Source organism: Thermobia domestica, chromosome 6 (assembly GCF_964235325.1).
Source record: "Thermobia domestica chromosome 6, izTheDome1.hap1.1, whole genome shotgun sequence".
Lineage (NCBI taxonomy): Eukaryota > Metazoa > Arthropoda > Insecta > Zygentoma > Lepismatidae > Thermobia > Thermobia domestica.
The window spans coordinates 238482303-238495930 of record NC_137459.1 but is presented as its reverse complement, the minus strand read 5'-3'; the positions used below and the strand labels follow the sequence as shown (position 1 = coordinate 238495930).

Below are 13628 nucleotides of genomic sequence, written 5' to 3'. Positions count from 1 at the left end.
TCATCCTCGGGAAGGCTAGGGCTAATCAAAAATATGAATAACTGTACAAACTAAAAAAAACATCCTGAGCAACTATTGAAGCAGGCCAAGGTTTTGTGTGATGATGACGATTTTACCATTGAACATCAAAATGGTTGTATTATTGCTGATGCAAAAAAATTCCAATTCAAACTAATCCCCGAATATAAAATTGTCATCTATGAGAAGGACAAAGTGACTTGGGAGTATAATATAATATTTCCGGGAATTCATGCAAACACACAAATTATAATATTGGACAGAGAAGGACATTATGAACTGATCACCAATATTAATACCCTTCTGGACAAAAAAAGATATTGTCGGTACTTTCTTCAAGGGTATAGTGAAGCACAGTATAACAGGTGTGTATATAAGTGCAATGTTTGTGAGAAGTATCATGAGATTTGTGACGACAGTATTAATCGAGAGCGTAATGATTATTTACGATTGTTTCCTTCCATGCGTGTTTTGCCAATCATAAAAACGTAACTGCACGCGGCAAGACAATGTGTGAACTAAAGAAAGGAAAGTTTGTCCCGATTGTGGTGATATGTTCGATATGCGGAACGGGAAGTCTGAACACAAATGTGGTGAACATTTCTGCAAATCATGTTACATGCATGTGGATGGTGACCATATTTTTGTTCAGGCTGCCAAAGTTGTGCATGTCGTAACCTTTTTATACATCGTCTTTGACGTTGAGACGATGTTATTACCCAAGAATGAATGGGAAGAACGAGAACATTGCGTCAATTTCGTGAGCTGTATTAATATTTCCATAAATGCAAAGAGACGAAGTTGGATGATCCATGCTTTGTGTGTGGAAATAAAAATGGATCCCGTAAGTTTGAATTCCTGGATATTGACGGATTTATTAGTCACGTGCTAATAAGTCGGCCAATGTTCAAAAAGATCATAGTAATTTATCATAATGGAAGTAACTATGATATGGAGTTCTGTGCAACAACATTAATAGAAAAAACATGATCTTGTACCAGATGTAATAATGACGGGCCAAATATTGTAAAATTGAGACTTGGAAATTAATTCTATTTTCGTGATCATATTTGTATATGGGAGTTAAACTTTCCAGGCTCCCGGAAACGTTATGTTTGTCTGGCAACTTGCGGAAAGGGTATTTCTTATATTTTTCAATACATCGGCAAATAAAAATTATGTAGGCAAAATTCCGTCTTTAGACTATTTTGACGCAGACAGTCTCAGCCCGCAAGAACGTGGACAGTTAATTACCTGGCTCCAAGAACGTGCTTTAAGCGCCGAAGTGTATGATCTCCAGTACGAGATGATGGAATATTGTAGGAACGATGTTAAGATTCTTGCAGAGGCTGTGATGAAGTTTTCGAGCTTAATCGAGGGAAAAGAGAATGGTATCCAGTGTTTTATCTCCTCCCCTACGATTGCAAGCTTGGAAATACTAACTTATCGGTCCTTATATTTGCCAAAAATGGTCATTCATATTATTCCTGCTTATGGGTTCGATCACCGTGACCAGCAAAGTCTTAAAGCTTTGTATTGGTTACGGTGTTTGGAATGTACCAAAGGTAATATAATTGAACATTCAGGGAATGGATTAGAAAGGCGTATTGGTAAATATAAAGTCAATGGTCATGATAATAATACAAATAAAGTTTATAAATTTTATGGATGTTTTTCCACGGATTTAAGTGTTGTTTTACAGCGTTGCGCCACGTCAATCTGGATTCTACCTCTAAGGATAGTACATCCCTACAAGACCGCTACGAAAAGACCATCATAAAAGCTAATTACCTCAATAAACAAGGTGTTAATCTCTTTGAAATGAGGAATGCGATTGGGATCACATGGTGAAGAATAACAAGAGTTTATTAAGGCTCAATGTACCGACCTTGTTGATCACCTTGTACCCAAAGACGGTTTTCATGGTGGTTGGACCGAGTGTTTTAATGCTTTCTACGAATCTACTTCCGATGAATTCATTGCGTATTATGATGTTACATCATTGTATCCTTGGGTAAATCAATGTAAATAGGTAAACCAAAATCTATAAGGGACCGGACTTCCCAGATATGGGAAGTATCCATGGGCTAGTAAAATCTACCATCTTTCCCCAAAGGATCTATATTTTCCGGTGCTCCTATATACGTGTAACGGTCGATTTTGGCTTATGTCGCACGTGTATGAAGGAGGGTATCAATGATTGCATGCATTGCGACGCCGGGCGTGTCTTAAGAGACACGTATTTTACCCTAGAACTACATAAAGCGTTAAAGGCCGGATATAAAATTATGCAAATTATTGAAGTATGGGAATTCGAATTGTTCGGTTCGGAGGATCGTAATTCGCGTAGTTGGTTCCGCGACTACGTGAATTCTTTCCTCCAAATGAAGCAGGGATCTTCAGGATTTTCTGCTTGGTGCAAAACGGAAGGAGACAAACAGAAGTACATAGCAGATTATTATGCCCATGAAGGCATAGAGTTAATGAAGGATAACAGTGGATTGAACCCTTGTCTGAGGTATATTGTTAAAATATTCCTCAACTCGTTATATGGGAAATCCGAACAAAGAAAGGACTTGTCGCAATCTGTAATTGTTGACACGCCGGGAATTCTTTTGCGTTATCTATGGGCACTGCAATACGAGGTACAAAACGTATTACCCGTCGAAGATAAACATTTTATTCTTACGTATCATAATACGGAGAATAAGAATAAGCCTTGGAAATTCTCGAACGTTGTTCTTGCGGCTTTCATTGCGTCATGGGCGCTGTTAAAACTGTATGACTTGATGACAAGTGTAGGGCATGATAAGGTGTTTTATTGTGATACTGATTGTATCATGTTCTTACAACGCCGTGATGAGAAATCTCCACTTACATTAGGGCCCTACTTGGGTGAACCAACCGACGAAGTAAAAGATGAGTGGGAAATAGACAAATTTATAGGTGTGGGGCCAAAACAATTATGCGTATAGGTTGAAAGAAACTGGGACGGTAAAACTTGATTATGTATATAAGATTCAGGGTATGACTTTGGATTATAGAACACGCGAAGAAATTAATTTTGAGCATTTCTATAACCTGCATCGCCGAAAAATTGAAAGATAAACTATATATATGCCAGGTAGGGTTACCCGTAAGCGAAAATTTGTCATCGTTCCGCGTCCTGAAACAAAGACTCATCAAAAGTTAGACAACAAAAGACATCGATTAAATCCTGACAACACGACCGACTACAGGACATTACCCTTTGGGTACCGCACCTAATGGTTGCCAAATGCGTAAATGTGTGAGTGCATGAATGTGATGTAAATATTTGTATATATCTTGTTCCTATGTAATAAAATAAACAGAGAAACTGTAAATAAAATGAATGAATGAATGAGGAAAACGTAAATAATGGTATGAATGAAAAGTAAACACGTAACAATTATACACTCTATCATGTTATTCCCGGGTATGTTATGTTATCAAATTCTTTAAATTTTTCACGACCCCTCACACCCTAAGATCTACGCCTTCGGATGTAAATAATATTTTTTTTCAAATAATGTATATTGTAAATAGTATTTTCATATTATGTATATTGTATTTTAAATCATATTGTATATTTGTATATTATTGTAAATAGATTTAATATGTTATATTGAAAAATAGTTTTTCATAATATGTATATTGTATATAAAATAATTCGAATCTTAAATTATTTTGTTAATTCACAATCAAGTACAAACTTATGTATATAATCAAGTATAGATCCATATATATAATCAATAAATATTTTATATATACCCTTTTCCTATATACAAATACTTTTTATTTTTTATTTTTATATTTATATTTTTTATTTTTTTATTATATATACATTTTTTATTCCAATATTTGTTTTTAAATTAACATTCCTGTATTTTATTTCTACATCCTGTACAATTACAAACAAATAAGGTACTTAATATAAAGTATGTGTATTTTATATAAGATAAAGGAAGAATACATATGCTTCATATACCATTATATAAGTTTATTTACATACACTAATAACATAAGTATGTGTATTCTGTATAAGATAAAGGAAAAATGCATATACTTCTTGTCCGTAAAATAGAGTATCAGTTATCGCATTAAAGGCACGATATTTTGCTTATTTTTAATTATATCAAATTCATTAAATTATTATTTTATTAAAAGTAACTGCTATTCTATTAGATCATAGTTTATAGTCAATCATGAAGATTCGGAAACTCCGAAAATTTTCAATATCATATATGAAGTATCTCCGCTGAAGAAATGAAAGTGACCAATCAGGAAAACGAACTTTTGGCGCGAAGAATATATGTGAGTAAGGTAAATAATGAAACACTAATATAAGGTAATGACGTCAAGCGTATGATCATATGCGATTAAATTAGTTCTAGGAAATCCTCTTTGATTGAATAAATTAATAGGTGTTTGATTAAAGAGGTAATCAAATTTGATAGGAGTTTGATATCAAATTAATTAGAGTTGATATCAAAATTTAATTAAGTTATATCTTACAATGTAGCCTGATTTACACTATAAATAAGCAGAATATAGGGAATTCCAACCCTTTTAAGGCCTAATTTGGCAGCACCGCCTATTAAAACCCCGTAATACAGCGTGATTACAGTTTAATTAAACGTCTGCCATCTTGAAAATGTCAGATTCTGTCCAATCTATTACTAATTACAATGTCTTTCTAGTGTATTTTCCATTGTTTGAGATTTTGTACTGTAGTAGATTACACTAAGCATTCTAGTTAATTAGAAGAGTAATAACTTCAATGTTTCATACCACAATGGTTAGGGTCGAATTCATATACATATCTTAATGGATTTTTTCTCAAGATCTGTCTTTAGAAGTAAATGCTGTTTCATAGTCCCACTCAGGCAAGATTTTGAGACAAAGGGTTTCAGTAAGAAGTCTTGATGAAAATTACATTTTGATCTTATTCACAAACCTTTCTCAAGACAAGCTTTCGATCTCGCTAATTGATAGTCACACAAAGCTAACAGCAGGAATAGTACTGTATTTTTTACAGAACAGGGACAGCAGTCTTGACCAAAATACGTTTTCGCTAAGAAATTCTCAAGATATATTTATGAATAAGAGTTGTTTCAAAACGGAAATGTTTATTGAAGATTAAATTTTATATAAAACATCAGATGTTCGTAGACGAAACAATTCGATCATCAGAAATTGCTATGATAGTAAGTATCCCACCTTGAACGGTGATGCATATTGATTTACACAAAATTCAGTGGGCATTACATGCAATTCGTATGATGTGTTCATTTATCTACATGGGTGAAATTCTCAATTCTCAACTGAGAATATTTTTGTGTCCTACATTTTCATTTCATGTATTTTAAAGTGCATGCTCCGTACTAATTGTATATATTGTAGTTCGCAATGCTGCATCTTATTATAATAGCAATACTTCACCTACGGGTAATGCTAATTCCTAATAATTAACAATCACCTCTCCGCTACGTTCACTATTACAGTGCAATATTTAACAAACTTTACCGCAAACTCACATAAAGTAAACAATTAGAACTCACTATTAAATGGAAATAAGGTTGCAATTACATACATAAAATCCACAAATGTTTATTCTATGTTGAGCAGAATATAATTTAATAAATTAGCAACATGAACACAGCATATGAACTACAGACATTTCTTTATTCAAGACAGCCCGTTCTTAAGCTATTAATTAACTATATTCTAGAATCAAAAGTGATTATTTCAATTCATGGTACGTTATACATTTGTCTAAACTTGATACTACTACAATGCAGGTTAAGAATAGGTGTACGAATATAAAATATCTGCGCCTTTTGGACGAGATAGATTCCTAATATCTTCCAGAATGATATTTCATGAGATACATTACATTTCTGGGTGCAGGTTTACTTTATCAGAGTATCAATCATTATGACTATAAATACACCCTTTTTTGGGCTGGCAATGTTTCCCTAAACCACTTGAAAATCATTTTTAATATTAATTTTCCTCAGATAATGGTAGAATAATATGTATACTTCCTGTAACAGCTAATTTCAAGTTTAGTCAACGGGGTAAGACATTCCTAGCACCCGTAGGGGTATTGATGCGAAAGTGGGTGGCATGTTAATACACGGTAATCGAAAGCGTCCGATATTAGTGTAGAGCCCGTAGCTTTCGAGGTTGCTGAGATGAATAATGACATTCCAAACGTCGTTTAAGGCCAAGTTCAGCTCCATCAGCAGGGGTGAGAAGGACATGAAATAAAACGTCAAAAATGATCAAACTAAATGTCGAATCCAGAGTTTTCGGTGTAAGGAAATCCGCTGGTCTGTTTGAAATTTTTTTTGAGCATAGTTTGCTACTTACTTCAAACTGGGGGTTGTATCATGCCACTTTGATTAAAGGACATAAGGGGATAGGGTTTTTCGAAATTTATGGCAAAAGTTGAATATGCCCTTTAGCATTCTTGTGAATATTTAGCATTCACTTTTATTGAAATACGTATTCTAAGGAGGAAAAGAACTTAAATATTTTTCATAAACTTATTATTCCCGTAAAAATAACGGATATTTCGGCTTGTGTTTATAAAATAGAGTGATCCAGGTTGAAGTCGCAATAAATGCAGTTTATATTCATTGCAATAACAAAATTCCAAGATTTCGTCACACTAGTCCCTGTTCCCATTATACCTTATGTTGATAAATTTTCTTCACGTAGCCGAACTGGTGCAGTATTTATTTCTAATTAACCGTAACAGTGCAGTACTGAACAAAATCATAGTTATGACTGATGCAGGTCGTTTTGAAATTTAAGTCGAAAAATATTAAATGTATATGTTTCCCGTAATCTTTATATAACAATGGTCGGTGTATCGCTTTGCGCAGTTGATTTAGATGTATACGCTTCAACCGAAAATTGATGACGGTACTGTTCCAGTCGTGTGAGAGGCAGGGAAGAGAAATATTAGTCAGTTCATATTTATACATGTATTTTGTTATGAACTATTGTAATATATCAATAAATAAGCAAAACGTTATGAAAATTAATCCGTACTAGCAGATGTTCCTGCGATGTATTATAAGGCTTTAAATGTAGTCCTAGCGTAGATTATCTGGGTAAAACAGGTGTTGGATTCCTTTAAAAAATGAAAATAAGAAAAAGAATAGAAAATAAACAAATATGTTTTCGATTGTTGCTGATTTATTAAACAAAATCACGCAGGTCCCCGTCACCGCGTCCAGCGCAACCGTTTATTGAAGAAAGAACGAGCAGGATCAGAAAGATACCAAAAGTATGACTAGATTGAAGGAAAAATATTTTACCTTGTGTTTCCAAATTTGTCTAGAGTTCACTGGAAATATTAGACACTTACACCTTGAAAAACAGGAGGTTCTCCAGTTTCCTACCACTTTCTTCATTCCACCATTTCATTCATTTCTCATCATCACCGTCACGTTTAGCCTAGTCGGCATAACCCTGTGACGTAAAACTCAGATTTCATTTAATTAATATTAGAAGGAAAAGTCGTTGAACACCGAACCTACGATGTACGAGGTGTGTTCAGAAAATATCACAACATTTTTTCCTCGTAAACCAATGAAGCGCTGGAGATGTTTTTCAGTGTAGATGTAGAGGGAACAGTCATGCACAGTTATAATGAAGACGTGTAGTGAGCGGTCGTCGAATTTCGTTTATTATTATTATTATTATTATTATTATTATTATTATTATTATTATTATTATTATTATTATTATTATTATTATTATTATTATTATTATTACTTTTCTTGTAAAATGACAGAAAAACTTGAGCAGCGATACTGCATCAAACTTTGCCGAAACCTTGGCGATGCCGAAGCGGAAGCCATTCAATCCATTGAGATTATATAAAGACCTAGAGGTGCCCTTCCCTATGTCGTAGTATTGATGTGAGCGTGGTCTCGATTGTAGCGTTCGATTCGAGATATTCCCTCCCAAAATGGCGTATTCCGCAAATTTCAGTCAAACTGATATATGTAAACAAACAAAACTCACGTATTAGAACTCCATTTGTATACAATGTATAAGGATCAGATAACGTTTAATAAAGATTGGTTAACCAAAATTATGTTTGTGTATCCAATTCGATTATCACAGGTAGCTGAATTATGCGTGAGAGAATAGATACAAAAGTGAATGGAATTAAACTATGCTTGTTATAAAATATGTAAATTTATTTAGCAGACGGCTTTACCAAATTAAAATTTATATTGTTATTACTCGAGCAGACGGTTCTACAGAATTTTGACATTTCTTACATTTTCAGGTCAGGTTAGAGCTTTGCATTTCTTTTAGTAGGGTATGCACTAAATGAGGAGCTCCATTACTACCTGGAGATTCACTTCAGGGGGTCTCTGCATAAATACAGTGTGGACATATGGCATAAAAACTACAGTGCTTAAAACACGAACCAACTTGCCTTAGGTGGCCACAAAAAGGATGAATCCTATGCAACCGAGTCAGGGCAGGAGCGTAGCAGGGGTCCCAAGCGATAGTGATGGGGGTGCGTCCGCAGGGAGCAGGAGCGTAGGGGTATATGTATAACCAGAATAGTGGAAGGGCCCACTTACACATACAATACTTTCACTATAACTCAAAATTCAATTCAATATGTTGTGCACTGACAGCAATCTATATTATAAACTAAAAGTGACTATGTTTATAACTCTTAATCTCTTGAACCGCCAGACAGATCTCGATCAAATTTTTAACGTAGATGGGGTTCTGGCCTGGGAGTGTTTTTATCTATTCACTTTGATGATAGAACTTAAGGGTGGAGGAGGAAGGGTAATTAAATAATGAATAAAACTTAAGGGGCCTTATGCAGAGTCATTTTGACGCGTTATTAGTACCATACTAAAGAGTTCGACTAACATAAATTTCCTGCAGTGGTGAGGCCTTTAGTATGATGCTAATCATCCGTCGAAAGGACTCTGCATAAGGCGGAATAACTCTTGAACCAAACGACCAGTCTCGATCAAATTCTTAACATAAATGAGGCCAGTACCTGAGATGTTTTTTTTTTTAATCGTCTCACTTTGACGGAGCAACGTAGGGAAGGAGGGGGCGATATACAAAAGTGAATGTATATATAAAAAAATAGAAGTGACAATGTTCATGAGTTAATAACTCATGAACCACCCGTCCGATCTCGAAGAAATTTTCAACATAGGTGTGATTTCGGCCCTGGATAATATTTATCTATTCATTTTGACGATAGAACTTAGGGGAAAGGAAGGGAGGAGTTGCAAGTAAATAAAACTTAATAACTCTTGAACCAAACGATCAATCTCGATCAAATTTTTAACATAGATGAGATTCGGTTCTGAAATGTTTTATTATTATTATTATTATTATTATTATTATTATTATTATTATTATTATTATTATTATTATTATTATTATTATTATTATTATTATTTCACTTTGACTGTAGAACTTAGGGGAGGGTATATATATACAAATAAATAAAACTTAATAACTCTTGAACCACCGGGCCAATCTCGATCAAATGTTCAACCTAGATGAAGTTGGAACCTGAGATGGTTTGTGTCGTATCACTTTCACGGTGTACCTTAAGGGAGGCGGAATGAAATAGGCATTTAAAAATGATCGAAAATGATCGATATTAGTGTCGAATCTATAGTTTTCGGAATCGCTGAGATAAACATTGACACTTTTGATGCCGTTTAAATCCAAATTCAGCCCGCAACTTGGGAGAAGGGAGGGGGATACACACACACACACACACACACACACACATATATATATATATATATATATATATATATATATATATATATATATATATATATATATATATATATATATATATATATATATATATATATATATATATGCCGATAATAATGTGCGACATGTATGAGAGATAGGTCTATTGTTCCTTTTAACAGTGAGAGAGGATTATTTTATGCAGTAATTGCCATCATTATCAATTTTTAACAGGCGTACTCCCTTCACAACCAAACAGTTGTCTTGTCAAAGTGTCACAGAACACTTGTACGTTACATATTTTTGGCAAAATTTATAACAACTCGAATATATAGATCAGTAAATAAGCAAACTTAATAATAGTTTGACAATTCTCTACGTAGTAGTCCTTACGAGCTTTCTGACAGTGTAAATGCAATGCATAAGCCTATTCAACGTTATTACAAGTACACAACCACTTTATATTATTGACTTTACAGGGTAAAAGAAGAAAGAAAATGACTTACTTTTGACACATTATAAAATTCCAAACAACGTTGATTTTTTGCGTCGCATATTTTTTCCTAGGAATACGGACAATCAACAACAAAACAGACATAAATTTCAGTGGAGCATTACTTGAAAATACCTCTTTTTCCACTTCCAATATGGTGGATCGATTCGATGTATGCTAGTTCGATACCATCAAAGATCTCGCATCAGGGCACCTCTAGGTCTTTACATTAGACCTAGATTCAATTGGATCCGTACATTCAATTTTGAACGATAATTTGGGCATGAGGAGAATGTCCGCGAAATTTGATTCAGGCTTTCATCACCAAAAACAACATTCCTGTTTGCTGTCAGGCTCCCTACTCACCCCACATGGTTCTGTGTGATTTTTGGTTATTTTTCAAGCTAAAAATGCCACTAAAAAGACCCTATTTGAGTCAAGAGAAAACATTACGCGGAATGCGACGGCACAGTTGCATGCCATTCCAAAAACTACGTTCCAGAAGTGTTTCCAACAACGTCCAGAGCCATTGAGAAGTGTATGCATTATCAAGGAGACTACTTTGGAGGGGGTAAGCGTTTTGGACTTCTAAATCAGTAAAAGTATTTTTGCCAACCAAACGTTTAATACTTTCTGAGCACACCTCATATTGGTTGATTCAAAGCAATGCACACCTAAAATGAATGTCTGATTCAAATGAAGACTCTTGTAAAAGCTGCTTACCGAAGCGTGATTACCAACAAAATAAAAATATAATTATAGGAGATAAATAAGTGAGGAAACGAAGAAAAGTATTAATTGGGTTTCTGGATAAGAACGTTAATCCGATACTGTACTTAGAAAAAAAATAAACAAAGAGGACATAAAGTAAAGTTTTAAAATAGTTTTTCTTCAATGATGCTATGTAAACCCTGTGTTCACTGTTGCATTTTATATTTGTAGTCTACATTCAGTATTACAATACAGTATTTGTTTATTTCAATGTTCAGTATTTTTATCAATGTTCCGTATTTTGTTGTACTTCCTTATTTGTTGTACTTCCGTATATTCAAAAGCGAAATATGCATTTTAAAAACATTTTGTAATTACTTTTCATCAAATTTTCAAACAAGTTTCTTGAGAATCTTAACGCAAATTACGTATGAGAATCTTAACGCTTCGTCCTAACGAGGTCCTTTTAGGCAACGCGTGCCTTTTTAAATAATAATATTGTTCATTATTCTATTTTATCGGTTTTCTGGAAATCACTCTTTCCCTATTATTATTTTGGTATTTCTACAAAATTGCACAGCAAATACTGCAAAAACAAGGAAATAAGAGCTTGCCGAAAAGTGTATAGAAAAAAAAATATGTAGAAAGTTTGATTTTGTAATTCATGATATTTTTTTCCATGAATAATTTGTAATTCAGTTCATTCCATTTCATTTCTAAAAGAGGATGTACCCAAATATTTGTTTTTTGAATGTAACCACTGTCAATGAATGTGATGTATAAATAATGGTATTTCGAACGAAAAAAAAAAAAAGTTCTTTGTCTATACTACATTAATATGTTAGAAGAGAGTTTAACGTAAAAGTCTTCAATGGGCAATACTAAATATCGATACTAGAGATACGTTAAATCTCTTACTGTCATTTTCAATTTTTGCCAGTAAGTGCTTGCAAATTGCCCCCAATTCACATTTTCACTCATATATTTTCTCAATGCATTTTGCGTTTCTTTTCCACGAAATTTCCATCTCATTTCTCCAATGAATAAAAAAATCTCAATGTAGTGGAAAACTTCCAGCATCCACCTATGCACTGGCCACCTTGGAAGCCGTGAAGCTCCACGTGGGGAAGATTCAAGTGGCCATCCGAAAGCTCCGCCGCGCAAGGCACATCGATACAATCTAAAGGGTAGAGAGGGAGAGCATTGCTTCACGTTTTGTTGCTCCGTCTCGCAACAGACAGAGCAAGGCCATTCTCGTACACACAGTGTGAAACGTTACGGTGTTACTCTAACTGTTCCGTGAAACTGCCACCAGATGACAGCACAAGCAATAACAACTTTACGGTGGTTGATCCCGCCAAGCAACAACTCCACTTCACTTGCGCGCACAAAATCGATGTTTGTTTTTTAATGCTTCCACATACGAAAGATCAGATGGGAAAGGGGAAGGGTCGATCAATATGACGTAATTGCTTTTGCGTATATTGTTACAGAGTAAAGGTACAAGGGCTACACTATATGTTTGATGCTTGCCGTTGATCTCAAACAAAAATTAAATAAATAAAATGCCATTAAAATGATATTGCATAAGAGTAATACAGATAAATGAAGTGATGTGTAATTTTATCTTCTGAAACTACTTGCTATTTATTTATTTATTTATTAGAAAGAAACGTGTTTCCACTTTCTTCATGCTGAATTCGTTACTTCTATTTTACATATTTAAAACAAGTGTTATACAACGGAATATTTTCAATAAATTAAATGCAAATACATTGGCAGTTAGCTTCATATTTCATTTTTTTCCTCCATATTTTTTTTTTTTATTTTGCGTTATTATTTGGAGCGCTGATGAGCTCAATTAAATTCTACGGTTTTTGCTAGCAAACATACAAAACCCAAACTGAAGCTATGAAGGGGAGGAGGGGTGAGATGATTGAGTCTATTTTTATTTTTCTTTCAATAAGTCTCATACCTTTATGAGTAGTCTCGTTGTTCGTTTTTCTACACTCGATAAATAGTGAGTGGGAGTCATCGTGGGTGTGAGAATTTACCGAGATTTCCTCTGGCGGCGATAAGAGGTTTGCAGACTCTGCAATGAGAGGGCCGGCCAAAATAAGGTGGGCACCAGAGAGAGGAATTTATTTAGTACATAAATGAGAAAACAAGCTATTAGAAGCTCTATATCCATTGTGCACGGAGAAGAGAGGAACAAAAGTTCTATTACTGGTAAAACATTATACGCCGTAGAATTTTTATATGACTAATTCAACTTTTTTTTTCATTTGGGTCAAATTTTGAAATCAATTATTAGCTTACTTCTACCGAACCATTTTTTTTTTATTTCGCAAGCATGCCTATCTTTGATGACAGTACTAGAATATTTCGTTCATTCTCACTGAGTGCCTATGGGTTAATTACGCCACAAATTAAGCAACTGAAAACAATACAGTGGGACAATTACTTGCACGCACATGATTAACTAGTCATGTATTTAGATTAAAATAAATATTTAAATTCAGTTAATTTAATAACTCAAGAAACATATTGTATTTGTTTCATTTCATCTGCAAAGCGAATCGTTTATTTTTCGCAGGTAGAGAAT

At 34.1% G+C, this 13628-nt stretch overlaps 1 protein-coding gene across 1 annotated transcript; it reads left to right on the top strand.

The window, feature by feature from the left end:
• The first annotated feature begins 2306 nt into the window (after window positions 1-2306).
• LOC145687477 (uncharacterized) lies at window positions 2307-2993 on the top strand. Its single transcript, XM_081760934.1, has one exon. It carries the CDS (start codon window positions 2307-2309, stop codon window positions 2991-2993), a length of 687 nt encoding a protein of 228 aa, XP_081617060.1.
• The last annotated feature ends 10635 nt before the right edge of the window (window positions 2994-13628 follow it).